The sequence below is a fragment of the Numida meleagris genome, chromosome 12 (genome assembly GCF_002078875.1).
Source record: "Numida meleagris isolate 19003 breed g44 Domestic line chromosome 12, NumMel1.0, whole genome shotgun sequence".
In the NCBI taxonomy this organism is placed as follows: domain Eukaryota; kingdom Metazoa; phylum Chordata; class Aves; order Galliformes; family Numididae; genus Numida; species Numida meleagris.
In genome coordinates, this window is record NC_034420.1 from 3,481,006 (window position 1) to 3,503,085 (window position 22,080).

Below are 22,080 nucleotides of genomic sequence, written 5' to 3' on the forward strand. Positions count from 1 at the left end.
ACCCTTTAATCATGTGTGGAAGGAAATGTTTTCTTCTTGTACTGTGAGATGCACAATTTCTTCCACAGAGTGTTCACATGTGCAGTCAACATCAAAAAGAAAGAACTGCTTCATGGGTTTCTGCTGACCTGCTGGAATAATATTACCAAGAATTAAGATTCTCAGGTTACACAGACATCATAGATAAGACTAAATGTTACGATTCATTTCCTAAGAATAAGACAGCACACACATCACAATTTATCAGCTTTTATTAAGTTGTACTTTTCAAACAAAATGCTTGCTATAAAATCTCTCTCATCAAATAAATGGCAGTTTCAGAAAAATGTTTCGTCTCCAATGCAACAGATCAACTTTAGGAAGAAATAAAAAGCAAAGTTTATTTTTACTACCAGTTAAAGTTTCAATAGAATACCACCCCATGAATTGCATGAAGAGAGTTTCATGCGTTCAGCTCTCAGATTGACCTCACTGCGAAGGTGCAGTTACATATTAGGGGAAAAAAGACATTAAGAAATCTGAATCCAGGCAGTGGAAGAAATTCAGGAGCAATTACTCACAGCTTTGTTTCCTTCTGGTCACCATTATCTAGCACATACTGCTTGGGGTTAGCCCTTTTATCACACTAGGTAACTTCCATAGCAAGTACTTATCTTACAGAACAGCACCGATTCAAACAAACAACAATTAACAAGTGCTTGGAGGCTGAGCACCAGGCAACAGTTCAGGTCACGTTGCCAGGGTACTTAACAGGGGTCCTCTGGAAAGAGAAGTCATCAAACGTGCAAATTCCATTAATGCAGTCATACTGTTCATTAAACAAGGCAGGTCAGTATCCAAGTCAGGAGCCTGTGTATTTATGTGCAACAAGTTTATTTCCTGCTGAAGCAGGACTCCAAATTATTCCTGTTCCTTTCAGAACGTTCTACTGCTGAGCACACTGCGTTTCAGGAGTTGGCTTGGAGGACACATACAATGTAGTATATTTTTTCTTTTGTGTTTTCTTCTTAGTCGTGATTACATTTTCCTTCTTATCTTCATTTTCCGTAGCTTCAAATCTGGATTCAGTTGTTAACCTATAGGCAAAGCAACCATTCTAAATACATATTTACTTAATAAAAAACAGGGCTAAAATAAAAGATTTAAGCCAAAATGAGCAAGCCAACCGGCATAAAGAGCATCCACATGCAAATACAGAGCAAGCAGTGTTGTAAGAAAACAAGAGGGGAAAATAGTGCTTTTACAATTCTTCCTCACCTATTATAACTTCAATATTGCCTTTTTTTTTTTTGCCTCTTATCTGTTGCAGTATCTGGCAAATAAAGCTTACTGAAAGTGGTGAGGTCGGGATCAGCCTTTAAGAAGAAAAACACACTAACTGTGCCATGCATGCAAAGGAAAACACATCACATGAAAACACGTCTCCAAGTGAAAGCAAGTCCTAGCAACACCATACAGTGACAAAGCTGAGCTTTTCTATTAACAAAGCAAAAAAAAAAAACTACCAAAAGCCATTTACTAGTTCCCAACCAAGGTTTGCATTACTACCGCTTTATCTTAGTTCCTGGAGATCTGAAAAGATGAAGTGGGAAGAGCTTTATCTTCAGGCTCAAAATTACATTATTTGCCCAGTGATTTGTTGTAATTCTGTTACGAATGTAGGTGGGAATACAATGGCAATTGCCACAATGCTGTTAAAGAGTGAAAAAGCATTTAGACCTCAGAAGTATTTGATGCTTTAATTAATAGGCATACAAATGTCATTAAAACTCGTTTATAGCACTGACATTTTCTCAATCTCCTACAAACAATTGACTATTTCTGTTTCAACAGCAAAACAAGTTATGGGAAATGAATTCACAAAGTAAATGTCACTTCACGTGCCAACACAAATCTCTCATTCCTGCATTCCTGCATATTATTTCCCATAAGCGCCGTCTCAATACATTAGAAAGCAAACATGGTTTGTTGTGCATCTCCCCTAAGTCAGCTATGTTTGCTCTGGCGCCTGCTTTGTAAGAAGCCCACACCTAATTCTGATGGGAAACCATAATCAGCTTTCTACCAGCTGCACTCCATTTGAGATGTGCTGCAACTTGCAAGTAGCCAAGTAAGCGCATGATCACAAGAACCTCCAATTCGGGGAAGGAGGAGTAAGGAGACAACATATTTTTAGTAATTATCTCTTGGTTAGTGTTCAATCTGCATTTCCGTCTGTGCTTTGCTAGCATCTGTAATTAGGGACAGATAATTTGTGACCAAGCATGCTCCTATGGAAGCTTCTCCTCATTTCTCACTCCTCTCGTCCACCTTGTAGGATCTCTGCCTGAAGCCCACCTCCCACCTCCCACCTCCCACCCTCCCCAAGTTGTCTAGCACTCAAAACTTCCAGCAAGAAATCCCTATAAAAGGAAAAAAACAAAACCAACTGACACACAAATCAAGTCTTCAAACAAACAAAAGGCCACATAAAAACAGAACTGTGAAAGTGATCCAACGCTGCACAACTGGATTTTCTTTTAACAGAAGAATCTAATAAATGCAGATGGAGTGAGGTAACTTTGCAAATCCAATTCACAATGAAAACATCGCATTGTCTCACAGTAATACTGAACAGCTGCTAGGTTGAACAGGACAGAGAAGTGCAGCTATTTATACTTCAAATGCTCAGCTACACGCACATACAGGTCGTAACAGATACGTCTATGGGTTGTACAGATCATGAGAAGCAGTGATTACATGTATTCAGTTAAATTCCAAAATTAACTGCTTAACACAACACTCAGCTGTTAAGGCTCGTGGAGTTAAAAAAAATCAAACAGCTATTTCCCCCCCACTTTTTTTTTTTTTAAATAATTTTCTAGGAAAAGTTGGGGTTTTTTTTTTTTGTGCTCTTTTATTTCCCCCCAGCAGTCTTCCAAGTGCAGCATTTCACATTCCCACCCCTTTGGAGACTCCAGCTTCGGCATTTTTGTTTGTTTTCAAACAGCAAAAAAACCTACGGCCTCAACACTCTGTGCTCTCTGGGCCAGAATCCCTTCTCAGGGTTTGGAAACAGAAACCAAGTGGCTAGATCAGTTCCCCTGCTTGGTTCACTGCGATGCCAATAGAACATCAAGCTGTTAAAATGCCTGAAGCAATGACTACCTAGACTGGCAATGATATTGGAAAAGGTACTTTTGCAAGCTACATTAAGAACATGAAGACAGCACCAGTAAATATCTCTAGCGCCCCAGAAAAGTCCCCTACTTTTTTGATACACTCAACCATGACAGCCACCTATCACAGGAACACCTCTGCTGCTGTTACTGGGAGCCTCAAACACGTATTAAATACGGATTTCAAACTTTTGAAGTCACCCTCTAAATACCTCACTTTAAGTCTACACTGAAGTTACGTTTTAGTGATATACTTCAGTGAGAGGACAAGCAGGGCACCAAGTTATGTATTCACCACAGAAATCCATCCACTGTTACAGGCGAGTTTTTTCTCCACTACTGGTAAAAAAAATCATTAGAATTGCATTAACTCAGATTTCAAGGGATATTGTCTTCAATGGAAAGAACTCCTAATGGCAATATTCTAATCTTTTCTTAATGTCACTTCTGCACAGATACTTTATGCTCCTACAGTAAATATTTTGAGGACATTTCAAACTCAACCTTGAAACACACTTGCTATGATGAAAAGCAAATGAAAAGCAGTTTAAGAACAACCATTCAAAATCATGTAACCTACAGAAGTGGAGATTTTGCATTCCCTTTCCCAAACTCCTATTATACCAGGACACGCGGAATGAGATTAAGAGAGACTTTTAACCTGAAAGTTTTAGAGAAAGCTAATGCTCTCTGCAACCCATGGAACAGCTGAAGTCAGTTCAAAGTTACTATTCTATTCCCAGTTTTCCTGAAGATCCAAACAACGCTGCTCACTAAGGTGCAAGGAACTAATGAAAAGTAACATTACTCAGCACACGCTCACCCGTACTTTTCAGCTGGCCTGTTCTGCTGACTGCTCAAGTTCACGGCTCATTGGGAATTTAGCAGAGCAGCTTTTCAGAAACGCCACAAACATCTTCTCTTTCAGTTCTGACATACACTCCAATTCTTGTGCTTGAGTCCAGAACTCGGCATTTCTTCCCCCCCCGTTTCCCTCAAGAAAGCTTCAGTCACATTCTACAGACAATCTCTCTCACACCACAGCAATTTTGCTGCAAGTTTCACAACTGAGTTCATGAAAGTCACAGGCAAAGCGCGTACACCGACTGAAGTTTATATTCAAATAAATACATTTATTAAATAAATTTCTGAAATACTTAAACAATGTATTTCAGAAACCACTATGGTGGGACAGATAGTTCCCTCTAAAGAGGTATGTTTAATTTAATGAATCTGTATTTGACAAGGAAGAGATTCCAGTAACTTTATGGGCTTCTCTTGATGGGACTGTTTTCCTAAGAAGCTGCTGGCTTTCTGTTCCTTGACCCCTAACTATACCTTGCTACTGTTGCCATTACAACGCTGCATGGCCACCACACAAAACTACTAACTGAAGTTAAAAGCAAGCTAACCACAAGTAATTTGAGAGAACAGGTAAGCCTACCCACTGGGTGCATGTGCAAGGTGATGGTGAGGGAAGGGAGGGGCTGCACGAGCAACATTGAAGAGGAAACCAGGGACCACCCCCATGTTACAGAGCCAGCTCCACAACAGGCCGTGCCACCAGCCAAAGCAGAGCCCACCGGCACCAATACTGGAACCACACTGCACAGCAAGTGCGGGAGGGAGGAGTGGAAAGAAACTTGAGAAACAGCCCTGCAGGCACCAGGGTCAGCAAGGAAGAAGGGGCAGGAGATGCTGCAAGCACCAGAGCAGAGATTCCCCTGCAGCCCATGAAAAGCACTGCAGTGAAGCAAGTCGTTCTCTTGCTGCTCACAGAGTACATCAGAGCAGATACCCATGCTACAGTGGGCTGGAACTGTGGCTAGCAAGGAAGACTTCCTTAACAAGGAGGTTTTCTCCCAGTGGAAGTACATTCTGATCATCCAACTACTTCTTAATCGCTCCTAAAGTAGGATGACAGTGCCTTTCCAACACCTTTTCCTAGGAATGAAGTTTGCAACCCATCCATGCTTAATACAGCTCCTCTCAATGCCCCCTTCCATGCAACTGCAACACACACAGACACGTTATTGCACAAAAACTACTCCAGTGCCAACAGCTATTTCCAGTGACCACATCAGTCTTTTTGGCTAGAGCATCACATCTTCCTCAACACACGTTGTAACACTGACAGTTACCAATTACCAATCATACAAACACCAGTTATGCAAATGCCAATTACACTTTTCCCTTTCCCCCAAGCTCTCCATTTTTAGGTCCACATTCATGCTCAATTTGCCCACGCTTTTTGCCCCCCTTTCATTTAGCAATGCTCCCACACAGGGTTTTACCCATGAGCATCATATAACAGTCTAGAGATTCTCGATGTGAAGGTGGATTTATGGAGGATTGGAAAGATGTTCCCCCCCTCCCCTAACTATTACATTTTATTCCTTATGTGTGCAAGATTAAAACCCGTCTGAACAACAGCTTCATCATCTTCCACTTTTCCTGTGCTTCCAAAACATCAGTGCCATAAACAATTTTCTTTCCTCATCCCTCTCCAACTCAGAGGAGGCTTACCTCCTCAGTTCACATAACCCCCTTCCACCAATGTACAGCTTACAGACATTTTATCTTCTTCAGAGAATTATTAAAAAAAATAAAGTTACATTTTCATGCCCAGTTTCCACAGTTGTTCCTTTATGCATACAGAACACCACAAATCTCTCCTCTCAACATTTGCCACCCATGCCTGACCTCTCTGCTCTGTCCTCCTCAGGAAGGGTCCCTGCATACGCTGATGTAGCTAATTCAACTGCTCGTTCAGTCACAGTTTTTGCAGACTGCTTCAGAAGACTACATTGTTCAGATTACACCTATTAATTGCATCCAACATGGCCGAGAACAACTGATCTGAGTCAAAATAATCAACTACATCTGAACGCAGCTTTGGATCTACTGTACAGAATCCCACAGGGCAGGCCTTCACCCACCCTGCAAGCTGCTGCCATCCGAGATTCCACCAACTGGTCTGGAAGGTATTTGTTGTCGACAGGACCTGAAATATTCTTCAAGTGAACATTTTTCCCTTGACATAAAACATAGTCCTACCCTACTGCTTTAGAGAATCTTTAAGCTTTCTTCAGTTTTGTTTCAAACCATGCTTCAGGCTGTTGTGGAACAAACCTGCCCTCTGAATGCTGACTATCCACGCACAGCATTTCTCTCAATCAACGCATTTGAACTGCAACTCAAGTTACACTGCTGTTTTTAAGAACCTTAGGAAACAGTTCCTGGTTGATACTGTCAAGCATCTCAAGTTCATCCCATAACAAGTCACCTGTCAAGAAAGCTTTTTGTATTTGAAACACAAACTTAGTATCGAAAAACCAAGCCAGACCTTGGCCTCATCAGAAGGTTCATGGAATCTAGTGAGTAAAAAGCTACTGCTATGGAGAGCTCAAGACGTGGTCTTGTAAACAACAGCCAAAACACACATTAAAGGAGGGAGATCCAAAAAAAAAAAACAAACTATGGAAGCTTGATTGTGTGGGACAGACAGACGAAACAGAATTCTAGACTAGAATGCTTTAGGCTTTAAGACACTCTAGATTCTCAAGTAATTCTTTTATCTCCAGCCTCATAACAGTATTACATGAAAAGCCAAAGAAAATGAACCATAAGGAAGCTTCATGGAAGAACCTTTTTTTCTTTTATATTTCAGTGTATTTCTGACAAGCGTTCCATTGTTCTTTCTCTGAATGATAGTTTAAAGTACTTATGTGCTCACATTAGAGACACACAGACAACCACAACTTAAATGTTGAAAGAATGGGGTAGGAAACAAGGGAAGCTCAGAAGTGTTAATATTTGGTAGCAAAAATAACATCAGTATATAAGCTCAAAACATCTAAAGTATCCTAGGAACTACCCCCTAGAGTACTGCGTTTATTACAACGATGTGTATAAATTGGAGACAAAGGGGAACTGGGGGGGGGAAAGAAACAACATTCCTACTATCAGGATTTAGAAATTAATTACTGTGTTGTCACTTTACCATCTAACAAAAAGTAACTTCATTCTTCAATTATGAAAACATCTTAATCTTAGTTTTAACAGTTACATTCCAAGTTATCATGCATCCAGGTTAGCAAAGTCAGTGGCCTGCTAATATAAATTCATAGCATAATTTATATATAATCTTGTACACTGCAAGCTCTGTTAACTTCATTTGGGTTACGAATTACTTATTTTTTTTTTAGGCTTTTAGCTCAATCTGAAATTGAAGAAGGCTAGAATAAGGTATGAAACTGAAGCATGATACCTATTGTTTGGTTGTTGTTTTTTTTTTTTTTTTTTACATCTTAAGATGTAATGCAGTTATATGACAGAGAACAGTCTCACTTTTGAAAGAAAAGCAAAACAACTGCGCTGTAACAGTGTATACACACCTTTAACCTTAACATTATTTCAAGAATAGTTACAGTTTCAAGAGTCTTTTTCATAAGCCACCATTTTAGTCTTTCTAAAAGGTTTTGAGAGGTTGAAGGTAGGCAGCCGGAGCTTAGGAATAACACTGCATGCAACACTGAGGAAACAGATAAACAAGTGGATAGCATAGTTCATGCAGCGAAAGAAAAGAGATGCAGGTCTGCGCTGATTGCCTTGACCACATATAGAAGTTGACACTGACCTGGGGGCACTTGCAGTCAAAAAATTACTTCCGCTTCTGCTGCATGATGCGTAGGTGTCAAAACTGCCCTCTTTAGTTTTAAATCTCTTTCTTTCTCTTTCAGGTTCAACGACTTTGTCCAGTGATTGAAGAGCTATATTTATTGGTGATACTTCAAGAGCTTGTTTTTTGGAAGAAGAATCAGTTTGCTCCGAGTTATCTGAAGTCATCTTAGTTTCTTCCTTACTTGGAAGATGAGCAAGAGGAACTTCATTTACCGAGGTATTTTTGCTGTCTAAATATTCACAAGTAGCATCCACTGGAATCTTCTCTCTTTTCTTTTTGATTTTAGTGACTTTAAGTAACTCTAAGGGGAAAAAAATAGGAGAGGTATACCTTATGTATACAAGTAAAGGCAACTTGTGGCTAACTTGTCTAACATGACGTTCCTAATAGCCATTAAAGCTAGTGAAGAACATTTCATTTGACTTAAGGCCTCACAATAATTCTTAATAGATAACTTACATCCCTTCAAGAGTATCCATTCGTATAGTATCATCAGTAACTAAGCATCCCAACAGAAGTTGGCTTGAAATAGAACAGATCTACCATTTTGGAGGCCAGTGACATAAGCTTCTACAAATATAATTAAAAAGTAAATCCTTTGGGTTTGGACACGCATACCAAAACACATTTGTCCATCCAATTTCCCATTCACCTTCCTCCAGAGGCTACAACTCCTTTGTTTCTGCAGAAAGGCAGGCATCAGGTATTTTTTTCAGGTGGGCCTCTAGTCAAAACATTATCTATAGTAACTTACACTCCTAAACAGATTTTCCTCCAAGCATTTCACATACTTTACAAAGCTCAGATTAGCTGCTTGCATTCAGCAAGCTGATACTTCTTATCAACAGATAGCTACTGCTACTGTTATACATGTACCTCCCCAGAACTTAGGATCACAGAATCCTTACACTTGTAAGGGACTTCTGAAAGCCATCTAGTTCAACTCCCCTCCAACGCACAGGGACATCACAGCTAGATCAGATCAGGCTGCCCAGGGCCTTATACAGCCTCGCCTTGAAAGTCGCCAGGGACAGGGCATCAACCACATCTCTGGGTAACTTGTTCCGGTGCCTCACCATCCTCCCTGTAAAATATTTTTTCCTTTTATGTAACCTAAATCTACTCTCTTTGAGCTTGAAACCATTTCCCCTTGTTCTATCACCACAGACCCTGCTAAAGAGTCTGTCCCCTTCTTTCCTGTAGCTCCATTTAGAATCTGAAAGGGCAGGATGGTTAACAAAACAAAGTTTTTTCTGTATGGAAAATAATTGTTTACCTTCAGGTTCATATTTCATTTTTAATTCATCCAGCATAACTCGCAAATTCATGTTCTCACTCTGACAAGCTTGCAAGTGCCTCTCATTTGCAAAGAGTTTTCTTTCAACTTCCAGAACCCTTTGGCTCTCATATAAAGCTTTCATCCTCTGCAAGGACAGTTCATTTTTCAAGGATTCAGTTTCCTTGCTGGGTGGGAAGAAAATATAGTCATTCAGACATTCTTTTTAAGGCATCAGGTACAGAGTCAAATACACATTCAACAGCTCCACATGAAATTCACATTTATTTAAAATTCACCAGTAGGAAGACAAAAAGGTGTCTTCCAGTGCAATTTAAGTTTCTACCTCAACTTGACTTACTTTGAGTTGTCGAGTTTCATTTGCAGCAAGTCTGCGTAGTAACCATCTTCAGATTCTCCTCCTTTGGAGCTGGTACTAGCTCTACATTCTTCCATATTCTCATATAAAGTCTCATAAAATGAAAACATCAAGCTGTTAGCTAGTGAACTTTCAGAAGTACATTAGCTTAGTCCTTGGGTCAAGTTCTCTGTGCTCTCTCTATTGAAGCCTCATTGTAGAAGCATTTAAACATACAAGAATGTTAAGAACAACTTGCTCCAACTGTCAAACTGCACTGAAACTGGCAGTTCTCTCACTTAATGAAAGGAGAGGAAGAAAAAATTAAGAAGCAAGCTCTCAACTCCAAAAGGTTTCCAAAGAGAATTGTAGAAAAATATATCTTCCTTTTTACTTGAAAATACAGAATGTTTAGTTTACACTCAAAGAATCTGCTTCAAGTCTTTATTTCTATACTTCAACAGCTGGACACTCAAAGATAAAGAACAAACCATGTTACTCAATAGCCAAAATATTTACAATTTTTAGATGAAAAGTTTCTATGACACTGAAGACACTACAGGTGTAGCAAGTGTTTAATGACACACATTAGTATCGTGTTATATTAGGCTCCCTTCTTTTCTGCTATTTGAAAACACTACTCAGATTTAAAACTGTCACACAGATCTCAGAACCTTTCATCGTTCAGTGAATACAAGCACTCTTGATGGCTATTTGAAACAATCCTTTTCTTTCCTGACTACTTATTTATGGCACAGAGACAAAAATAAATACCTATCAAGTTTACATATGACAAAACTGGTGAAGCAATCAAGCTATCTGGATTGCTTACTAAAACAGGTTAAGGCTAGCTCTATGCCACGTTGGTTAGAAGCGCTACAGAGGAGACTATCCTAGCAAACAACCCCAATGCATAAGCTAATAAACCTGAGTTCACATACCAAAGCTGTGATAAGAAAGGGCCAAGCAAGTCCATTACTATCTAAGACAGTAAGCTAGGCTACAGTTTCTCACTCAATGTCACTGATGTTTATTTGTATTTAAACAATGCATGCATTCTGACATATTTCTTACTTTCCAAAAACATTGGAAAGATGCTATTAAGTTGCATGGAAGAACTGACAGGTCTAGTGAAGTGAACAATTCAGCTATAGTCAAGATGTCCTCATATTAAGGAAATACTATCCAAGAAACACGACATAGCTGTGAGACTGAAAACTGATGAAGGCCAAATACACATAGTAAACATGTGAAATGGTTACATCTTTCAAATAGAAGTCACATGTCATTGCTCAGCGTGCAACTGACAGTAATAGAGTTTACACTGTGGGTACCTACATAAGACATGGAGTTAGGCTAGAACAGGAAGAGAGGAAGGCAGACAATGGATTTCTTGCTCATATGAGATTATAAAGAACGCATTCTTCAGCTGCAAGATAGAACTTCATTCATATAAAGCACAAGTCGTCTTTGGGACCTTTTCAAACCTTAGCACAGACTTCAGATAGTTTCCATAGTTCTTCTCATGCGTTAGCTCCCAATTGTGAGATTTTCACCTAACCACAGACCACATACCTTGAATTTTTCTAGTTGCCTCACTTTCACAAGAAGATCTTCTATTTCACCATTCTTTTGCTCCAACATTGACTGTAAGCGTTCCAACTGCTCAAATTCTGCCTGAGAACCTTTAATCTGTAGCAGGGTAGCCATTTGCAGCTGGAAAAAAGGGGAATAAATCCTTAGAACAAGCACTGGGTTAAGTGACAGAAAATATCATCCTCTTTCCCAGAAAGCTTAGGATACCCAAGCCCTGTGCTGCTAACTGTGAATACAGAAAAGCACTGGATGCTTAAACACACCTCTGACAATTACACAGTGTCAGCCTAAGATGACTGCAAATACTAACAATTTTCCAGACAGAAAAAGCTTTCCTGAACTCAGTACGGTCCTGAGGCGTCCTATCTTTCTCCTCATTGATGCACTCAAGATATTTCACAGCAAACTTAAACATCATGTTAAGAAGAACCCCACTACAGCCCAAGCTCTTGAGAGTTGAATATATCTGTAATAAACTTCTCACTTGAGAAAGATACTTCAAAACCCCAAAAAGTTGAAAAAAAAACCTCTTATTTGCATTTCTAATTCTGAGAAATAGATGGCAATTTAAGTTTACATTCTGTAATACTTAGCCCAAAATGTCACCCTTTCAAGCAAAGAAACATCCTTTTTCATTATAAAATTATAATATAAATATAAAATACTTATAGCAATTTTTCTGACATTTAGTATCACAGTATCACAATACAAGGTCCTTAACGCATTCAGTAACAGGTGGCACATCAGGCATTCAAACTGGAGGAAGGACATGCAGGTATGTAAACATGCAACATGGTTTTAATGAGAACTGCAGCATTCTCACCAGACAAGTGAGCATGGATAGAACAACACTGTAAGACACTTGGGAGAAGCCCCAGAGAAAGGATCAAGCAAAGCAAGACAGACTGCAGATTAACAAAGAAAACTGCAGAAGAACATTTACCCTACACCATCTTCTATGTCAAATAAAAAATAAAGGACATTAACGGTTTGTGTTCAAACTGGAATTAATAAGATTCAATTATCTCCCCCTTGTAACTTGTACAGGATGAAAGGGGATCATGACATTTTAATTCCCACTGACTGACTAGAACTATACTTATTGCTCCCAAGGATGGAGAAACCTGATGCTTCCACTTCACTTAAGCGCTCATTTGCTAACTATCAAAATTGACAACTGCAATTCATCTATATAAAAACAAGAAAAACTAAGAAACTGAAAGGCTACTGTGAGCTATGGAGAACACTCCAGACACGGTAAAACCTTTCTGGCAGTAGTGTTCATATTATGTTCGTAAGTCAGATCCTCACAGGTTATCAGTCAATATCACATTCAAATATTCTGACAACAAAGGCTCTAACAACAGTTACTGCATTATTGGAGTCACCTACTGATCAAGTAGAAATCAGTTAATTAGACATTAACACAGCAGCACAATGCAATGCAAAACAGAAGAGATCCTAACAGGGATCTAAGAAGGCAGCTTGAACTACTGAAATTACAAATACTAACATTAAGAACAGGGATACCAATTTACTTTGGTCCTGGATAAATCTTTCAATATATAACCACCCAGCAATTATGAACATTGGATCCCATATTATACAAGGAGGAATGGAGATTCTAAGAAACTGATCCTCCTCAGACATTTTATTTACTTCATCTTAAGTTGCAATGTGAAGTTTTAATTAAAAAAGTTTCTGCTGTATCAGTAGTTTTTATTGTCCTTTGTGTTGTTTTACTTGCTTTCAACTTAAGTTAAGCTATCAGGTCTATATATGCAGTGCTACTCATTATCATTACTTATGTTTCAGCACTGTTCTCAGACAAGATGCACGACCAAATTCAAAGAATCCACTCTTGTATTGTGAGATTAGAAACCCAACGTGAAAACAGATGGCAGTTTTACAAGATAATGTAAATGGGATGCTGCAAAACAGCTTCTGCTAACTAGCTTTCTCAACAACATTTATTAACTTAGGAGCTGCCAGCTTAAGAAAACAGTCTAAATGAAACAGTCATGATGAAAACTTAGAACTCTTGCTCTTGCATTGAATAGAGGGAAAAGGAAGAAAAAGAAGGAAAAAAAACCCAAGAAAACAACTCAGAGGGAAAAAGGTGTGATCAGAGGAGGAAGTTTAATTTGTTTACTCCTAACAACCTCAACTAAAACACTAGTAAATTACTGACATACTATAAGAACAAAAAAAGCAACAGGCAAGACAAACTGAAAGCTAGTTTGACTGACAGAAGATGTTATACTTCACCCACTAAACAGCTACTGCTAAAGCACAGCACCTTCAGTGTAACTCAGCATTCTAGAATAAAGTAGTGGCACTGGAAAAGGACTGATGTGCTCTACTTGACTTGAAGAGCAATGACACATCTCCTGCTCCTCCCCACCCATCCACCCAGACTGCTGTTACCATGCTTGAAAGAGAATCAGACCTCCTAGCCTACATTCTAAAGCATTGTCTTATCAGACCCCAAGGAAACCCTGGAGCATTACAGTAATAATCATACCTTCATTCTTTGCAACTGTTCTCTAGTGAATGCATGTTGTTTTTGTAGTGACTGATATTTTATTTTCACACTGATCAGCTGTCGTTCCATTTCTGCCCTACGGTCCTCCACCTATAGAACATTTTGCACAATTATTACTATGAAAATGATAACACGTTGTCACTTGGATTCTGAGTTTTAAGAGAAGGTGCTTAGTAATTGATGTTGATTCTGAAAATACTGCTTTCCCATCAGCAGTGTGCTACTGGCATCACTTTTGAGATAAATAGTGATAGTGTTGCAAGCTGCTGAAGCCCACTTGTAAAGTACAAGAGATTTCCTTGTGTTTTTGATATTGGAATAACTAATATTTTAAAAGCATCAGCATTACCATAGAATAGATTTGTTCATTTAAATCAGAAGAAGCAATTTTAAGTGAATATGAGCAGTGCATCAACTCAAGTCATTCACTGAGCGTGGTCAGAAAAGGCTGACATTTAATACCAGCTCAACTCTTCAAAATCCCTGCCAAATGCTCAAACATCCAGCCATTTTTCAACATCTTTAAAAATCAGTATTTAGCACTGTTTTTCAACATTCATCTTCTGCATTAAAGAAGGATTACCAGCTGAATAAAACTCGTCAGAGCCAAGAGCTTCAGAGGGCCATCTTTCATCTGAGCAACGAGGCAACTTTAATGACTTAACTCCGCAACTTCAGAAAATGCATAAAAATTCCTTTCTACAGATGTTCCGAGGCAATTCGATACTGAAGGATTATTTGAAGAACAGAGACTCATGCCAGACAGATCAGGTAAAAATACTCAGGTGTTGCACTGAAAACAAGTTTCTATTCTTATGATGAAGTACATCTTCCCTCCTCTGAATATTCTCAGGTACCCATGGCATAGCTGTACCTCAGCAAAGAGAGAATTGCCTTTACTTGTAGGGTCCAAAGACTGCTGCACCACATGATCCAGCTGAACCTGAAGCTCTTGATTAGCTTCACGAGCTTTCTAGATTTAAGCAAAGAGAGTATTACTTTAATGTGCAATACATCAGATTCTTAATAATTTAACCAAATAGTTTTAACATGTTAATTTTTTAGGCATTTAGCACAAGTTACCTTGTACCACAGCATTTAGTTGTATATATAGTTCTGGACATAAAGACAGTGAAAGCTGTTTCACTAGAAGGCCTGGTATTCCACTTGCTCTTCAGGACAAGAGCTTAACTACACTTTTGAAAGAAAAGCTTGGACCTTTATCATCAGGAATGATAACACAGACTGCTATGTGATATTGACTCACAGACAACCTACTCCCTAGTACAGGATTTTGCAAGGCATTCAGCAAGAATGTGAAACAGAAATGGAAATTATATCAGTGACCTGTTACAAGTTCCTGTTACGAGGCAGAATATTGCAAAGCAAAGGATCTTCATAGACAGCCTTCCACAAGGGAACATCAATACAGAAGTAACTTATTAACAGGTAACACTGATCTACTAAGTACAATTTAGCCAATGCATCCCTCTCTTTTTCCTCCCCCCTCAGAACTCCTCTCAGAGCTCCTCTTCTTATTTCAGTGAAAACCTAGCACCAACTACTTCTGAAACTCCATTTTATTCAACAATGCTGAATAATACCTACCTCTAGTGCATTGCAGTAAGAAACAACTTCTTTTTCCCTCTCTTCTTTTTCTCCTTGTAGACGCTCCAGCTGATTACGTAAGTTACTATTTATGAGTTCTAGTTGTTCTTTGCTGTACTGCAGTTCATTCAGCTTTTCTTCAACACTGGCCTAAATACAAAAATCAAGTATGACATAAAAAGCTTATTAAGCAGTTTCAAGAACAGCAGGCCAATGAGCCAACCAGGTTTGTTACTAATAACTACTATTAATGCAAAAATGCTGCACTGAAGGGATTGTATTAATATATACTTAAGGCTATTATTTTTTTCTGTGGATAATTTCTTACTACAAGGCCAATCCAACCAGCAAAATATACAGAGCACTTAAAAACACAATGAGAAAAGAATCAGCATTTTTACCCTTCAAGTAGCTTACATTCCTATTAACCAACTGCTAAATCACATACCTTCACACTTTCTAGTTCAGTGAGCTCCATCTGAAGATTGAGCATTTCTGAAGACATGGTTTCATGTACACGTTCAGACATCAGGTGTAGCTCTTCTGATTTGGCAGCAATTATTTCCTTCTGATGATCCACTTTGTGTCTCAATTGTTTCTCTGAGAGTCGGGTTTCATCCAGTTCTGCCTTCAGGTTCTCCAACTTAAAGACATTTGACAACCAAGTAAAATCAATTTATAATAAAATAGTCAAAAGCACAATACTTTTGGCTCACGTCCTAATCATAGAAATGCCTTAAGTACAACTTAAGTGTCAGCTTTTAAAAATAGGCTTTACAATCAGAGTCAATTCAGTGTAGCTATGTAGATTTTTGTTAAACATCAACTAAACGAGCTCCCTTCTTAATGCCAATAGTTTAGTCCTGTGACAGCATTTTTTGACAGAAGTAATTTACTGTTGGCAAGTGGAAGAAGCTTTACTCTGGTCTTTATCAGCAACTGTAGCATTATTTTCCTGAAGTTTCTAATCAAGTTTTGACTTGAATAAAAGTCATCACAATAATTCTAACTCTTCTGTAACAGCAGTTGTAAACAAAGCATAAGCTCAGTTCTGAACTGCTGAACTTACATGGCAAACTAAGGTATGACTACACAATACAACTGTTACATTTGTCTGGTGACAAGTACACACTCATGAATATAATACTTCTTTTTCAAATGCTATTAGCACCATTTTATCTGTATATTAGATGCCAAACCTTGTATTTAAGGTCACTGATTTCTTGTCCATGAACTCTGTCAAGCTGCTCTTTCTGTTTATCCAGTTGCACACTTTGCTGTTGCTTGAGGGCATCACATTCAAAACTCAGGCTTTCCAACATCCTATTCTTAAGTTCGATTTCTCTTTGAAGAGAATATTTCTCTTGTTCAAATTGCTGAAAGAAATAACGTACTAATAAGTCTAGACCAAAAGTTCATGGAGAACAATTCACTGAATAAAGGCTCTACACCAAGACCCTAGCTGCTATAAGCCTGTAATTCACACAACCGCCTGTTGAAGTTCCATTTAAGGAATTCTCATGCCCTACTAACAAACAGTAAGAAAATCCAACCCCCTGCTCTGAATTTTTATGATTGAACTGGTGGTGGGTAAGGCAATATTCTCTCCTCTGTGGAAACACTGTTTCTTCCCACCCAAAATTTTTTTTTTTTTTTTGAGGGAAAGAGGTTTAAACAAAAAACTTTGTGTTCACCTGTCATATTTCTACCACTGATGGAATCCAATTGCATTAAGAGCTGTTACACTACATTGCATGTTCCCCCTACTGCAGCACAGCTGGGTTCTATGCCTTGTAAAGACAAAATTCCCTAGTATTTTGTGCAGCTTCACAACAGAGCAATACCACACCAGGCTGCCCGCACAGAAGGATCACCCTGTCCTGCCTTCTTTATCACTTGTGATTTCCAACTGCCTCTCTTGCACTAAGCCTGCTAATGGCAAACCAATCAAAATAAGTTATTAGTGCTCATCCACAACAGCAGGGTGCTACAACACGACAGCTGGCCAGGAGAAAAATACACATTTTAGCTTTAGCACAAGGGAAGGGATAGCAATGCACAATTAGGAGCAAATGAAGAGAAAGAGAAGATTTGAAGCACAGGCTGAGAATAAACAAGTCAAAATTAAACTGTTCAACAAAGTGGAAGAGATTCCTTACACGATTATCAAGAAGACTGGAAGACTAAATAATATTTCTGTATTTTAATACTTTGCTACTCTCTTCTAAGCTGTGAAGAAAAGTACTAAAATTCAGAGTGCTTTGGTATTTAGAAAATTTGAAGTGTGTACAGCAAATGAAACCAATTTGACCACCTTGCTGGTCAGAAGTCTTCGTTACAGCTTTAAGTGACAGGAAGCTTGCAAGGTGTACATAACATAAATCAGTTGTTAAACCGACCCAACACGTGCTCACTTCAGCAACTACTATTCATTTAACACAGGAGGTAATTAACCCTATGTGGTGCTGACCACTTGCTGCAGGATAAGCTATGAAACATGCCCAGCAAGTTAAAATTGTGCTCAATATCTTAAAGCAATGATCAAAAACCATCTCAACAAATACTTAAAATAAGAAGTTTAATTAAAAATTTATCTGAAAACTCAAGGAGGCATTTAAAACAACTGTGACTTTCAGAAAATAGAAGTAACTTAATTTTTTACTTAAAGCTTCACCTCAGTCTTCTCAGTTAACTCCCGACGCATTTGATCCAACTGATTTTGAACTTCATTCTGAGACTCCAGTAAGTGTAAGCCATACTGCGCAGCCTTTCTTCGCTCGTTCTCTGCTTCCTTCAGTTGTTGTCGAAGACTTAAAATGGTCTCTGTCTCCATTTTTTCTTCCTTTTATTACCTCAATTTGAAAAGAAAAAATAATTACAAGCATAGCAACCTGTCACAGTAGTTCAACTGAAAGATGTTACCGTATTTCCATGCTTCATGAGGATACAGAGATATATTTTTGCATCAACACAAGACAAATAGTAGTTAGCTCTCTAAGAAGCAGTCCTGTGAATAGTAAAATAGTTACTTCTGTGTCAACTTGGTCATGACTGCATAGCAGGAACAGCATATAGTGGAACAACTCCTGCGTACTCTAGGCCAGTTTCTGACAAGAAGAGACTTCACTAGAACCAGCGGTACCCAGCATATAGCTATCTTGACAAAGAGAAGGCTAAAAACAATTATGCATATGATTGATGTCTTCCATGCTATCATAAATAAAACCACATGAACTACAGCATTACTTGCGTACACAATTACACTTAAGATTCACGCAGGCAGTTGTATGAGTAGAATGTTTTACTCCTAGTGACATTAAATAGGACATGGAAATAGGCAGAGACAGTTGAAGGAAAGTAAAGTCCAGATTATGGAATTTTAACACCAGGCTTTTTATTTAAGTGCTTAATTTTGTTTCTCATGACTGCTATCAGCTTGAAACTTCAGTTAGTTCAGGTAACCTACTTCTACTAACCATCTATTTGTCACAAGTTCAAGAAAACTCATTAACTTCTACGTTCGTATCAAAACATAAGATGCAAGTAAAGGACAATTTTTCAGGAAGATAAGATGAATCCAAGCAAAACATTTAAAAAAATGAAGTTCAATTCAAACTCGCACCAACTGCTTGCATGACTGCTTACTCCTAGACCTACTAAATCCATGCAGTACACAACAATCCCATTAAAACAGAGATCTCTAAGTAACTCGAGCTCCTGAAGCACGTAAACCAAGCATTCTGTCAGAAAGCACACAGTAACAACGATAAATATAAAAACTACAGTTGATTTTGCAGAGCCAATGTTCCCCATTTTTACACCACTTAAATCCAAAGTCACTCTTCAAGATTTTATTGTCATTAGCTCTTACTTGCTAACATTCATGAAGATGTTCTATGTGCAAGATACTGGTCTTAATGAAGAGCAAATTTCATTTGCGAATACAGTAAAGATGCTTGCTAAGTTTTCAGTGTAAAGCCTTCATTTTCTGCAAGCTGTTATGTACCAACAATAATCCCACTAAAGTTTCTCAGCTTCCTTTCTAAGTTATCATTTTGACAGGCTGAAAGCCATCACGCACCAGAACCCTGCTAGTTCCTTTCACAAGGACAAGATGGAAATCAGAAAGTATTATTTCTCATTTTTCCTAGTTTCTTCTTTATGTTAAACTCGGAAACTAATTTTTCATGTCTGCTTATTGCAGTACTTGGAACAGCTGTTCTGTACCCTTAACCTGAAATAAACCCTTAAAACATACAGATTTGGCATACACATAATATCTAAGAAGAACCAATAACGCTATAAGAACACATACACTGCACAGAATTTAGTTTTTATGTAATTCTTGTTTAAGGCAAGAAAGTAATACAAGTAAAACCAGACAAAACTCCTTGCAGGCATTTACACCAAAGGGAATTAATTCTTACATAATAAACAAACAAAAAATAAAATAACTTAACTGCTCCAACAGTAACACATGAAGATTTCAGATAAATTAATTTAATTGCTCCTAGCTTACATTAAATTTCAGTAATATTTTTAACTCACCTTCAGAAGTCCATCTAAGCCTCACTTAACCTTTACGCCATTACTCCACCTCGGGGAAAAAAAACAACAAGAAAAAAAAACAGTTGTCTAGTCCAGATACAACACAATTTGCTGTCACCCCACAGTCCTTCACAGCAGTCCTTGTCTTAAAAGCCTGATGCCCGTGACTGTCTCATGGAAATGAGATCAGCTGCTAAAACCCCCACAGAAACGCAAATCTTACTCAAATCTCTCTTGAGACAGCTGTCAGATAGCTGAGGAACAGCTAAATCAGGCAGCGCTGCCAAAGGAAAGATTCACTGCAACTGGCTTCCCAAGCCGGGAAGCAGGCTACAGCCGGGGCCAACTTCTTCCAGCACCAACAGCATTTCTAAGGGCCGTTCGTGAATTTGCCTTCCTCCCATCCACTTCTTCAGCCTCTTCTCCACTATTTCCTACATTTTCACAGACAAGATCTTTTGATTGTCAATAGATCATTTACTGGATTTACTGGATAACACCAGAAGGATGTTAGACTCTCCTTTAATTTCATAATTGAAACTTAAAAAAAAAAAATGGTTATCTATTGACATACTTCTTGCCAAGTACTAGGGGGAAGAATAAGTATGTCTTTGGGTTCACATGGAACCTCAGCTTTCACTGTCTATTTTGGATGAACTCAGTTGGCCCAGGAAGCGTTGTTCATAAGGCTGTATTGTGATATACAGGGATATATTGTGACAGTGAATAGACTGCTATTTCAAATTCTACATGAGGTTAAGTAAGTTATTCTGAAAAGATGTTTTTCACGTTAAATAGCTAACAAGGTGGGCAGGCAAGAGAGAACAACAGAAGTCTGTCTCCATTTACACCAAGTTACAAGAGTCACTTATTGGTACTGGCACAGGCTGCCCAGGAAGGTTGTGGATGCCCTGTCCCTGGAAGTGTTCAAGGCCAGGTTGGACAGGGCCAACCTGGGCAGCCTGCTCTAGCATTAGATGTAGAGGTTGGCAGCCCTGCCTGTGGCAGGGGTGCTGGTGCTTGATGATCCTTGAGATCCCTTCCAACCCAAGCCATTCTATGATTCTAGGCTACATTTTATAACATATTCTGTACAGAAGGCTCCAGATATCCATTATTCAGCCATTTAACCACTCCTTACAAAAAATGATAGGTAAGAGACAAAAAGACGCTTTCCTGGCACCTAAACTCTTTCTTCCCTTTTGTAACTCCTTCCTAGTTAAAGTGCTAACCCCATGGGTCATACACAGCAGACATCTAAGCAGACCTGCTCAGAAGCACTGACAGGTTTTGGACCACAGCTATAAGCCACAAGGCAATTTTTGTCTTTGAGGCCAGGCCTCTCCCTTACAAATGACTTTGGTTACTTGAACAACTCTACTTCAAGCTATTTTCAGGGCTACGCTGGCTTCAGCAAAACACATTCTTGGGTGGGCAACTATTACAAAGACAGTAAACAGGCCAGACTGCAGCCCGATCTTTCAACCCTACAGAGCACTTTGCCAGACAGCAACTGTCTCCACAAGCACACCACTTCAGCAAACCGCACGCTACAACGCTACCTCAGGTCTCTAGCTCAGGGTGTTATGTTCACGCCGGTCACCTCGTGGTGCTTTTCGCCCTCACCGCAGCACAGAGATCTCCCCAGCACGCAGACCAGCAGAGACCGACACCCGGGTTTGTTTCCCACGGGAAAACACCCGTGCCCCTGCCAACACGCTAGCGAGACAGACAGCACGCAAACTCCGTTCGCTCAGCATCCCCAGGGCCGCTGGGGAACGAAGAACCGCTGGCACGGAGGTGGCGGCACGGCGCTGCGGCGGGCACGGCCTAGAGGCCGCAGGGCTCCGCGCTCCGGCCAAACGAGGAGGGGAGACAGGCGCTGCCGAGCGCCCTCCACGAGCCCTTCAGACCCACCGCTCAGAAAGGTCCTTCTCCAGAAAGAGAACAACAAAAGACGGCAAAAGTATCGCGCAAAAAGACGGCCCCGCGCCCTGCCGCTCCCCTCCAGCTACCTTAGCCCGGCGCCCGCCCCGGGCCACCACCGCTGCCACCGTTCAAACTCGCCTCCGCCAGCCCGCCTCAAGTCTCGCGAGAGCCACACCCACCCGCCCCGTTCTGCAGAGAGCGTGCGTGCGCGCTGCCGCCTGCCCAGGGAGGACAACTGCGCGCGCGCCTGGGCACGGGAGCGGGCGCGTGCCTGCGGCGACCGTTATGCGTAGCGGGGGCGGGAAAGTGTCTGTGAGGGAGTGGGTGGTATCTGTGTAGAAGCGCGTTTGCGCAGAGAGGGTGGGAGGTTCTCTGAGA

At 39.7% G+C, this 22,080-nt stretch overlaps 1 protein-coding gene across 2 annotated transcripts; it reads right to left on the minus strand.

The window, feature by feature from the left end:
* SPDL1 (spindle apparatus coiled-coil protein 1) lies at window positions 234-21,926 on the minus strand. 2 transcript variants are annotated; one of them, XM_021410243.1, is made up of 13 exons: window positions 21,789-21,926; window positions 19,774-19,822; window positions 17,900-18,077; window positions 16,425-16,601; window positions 15,674-15,868; window positions 15,226-15,375; window positions 14,492-14,590; window positions 13,597-13,707; window positions 11,052-11,192; window positions 9,480-9,589; window positions 9,119-9,306; window positions 7,798-8,143; window positions 234-1,076 (listed from the first exon to the last, which is right to left on the minus strand). In XM_021410243.1, exons 3-13 carry the CDS (start codon window positions 18,056-18,058, stop codon window positions 926-928), a joined length of 1,827 nt encoding a protein of 608 aa, XP_021265918.1. In that variant the 5' UTR covers window positions 18,059-18,077; window positions 19,774-19,822; window positions 21,789-21,926; the 3' UTR covers window positions 234-925. The 2 variants fall into 2 exon arrangements, with proteins under 2 accessions (XP_021265918.1, XP_021265920.1); XM_021410245.1 differs by lacking the exon at window positions 19,774-19,822 and having other exon boundaries at window positions 21,789-21,864.

Bases quoted from the DNA above. Each gene is read 5' to 3' on its own strand.
- SPDL1 (XM_021410243.1), bottom strand. From the start codon at position 18,058: ATGGAGACAGAGACCATTTTAAGTCTTCGACAACAACTGAAGGAAGCA. The intron at 16,602-17,899 runs GTGAAGCTTTAA...TATTTCTTTCAG, and splicing joins AGTTAACTGAGAAGACTGAG to CAATTTGAACAAGAGAAATA. The intron at 15,376-15,673 runs GTATGTGATTTA...TTTTGTATTTAG, and splicing joins CTGAACTAGAAAGTGTGAAG to GCCAGTGTTGAAGAAAAGCT.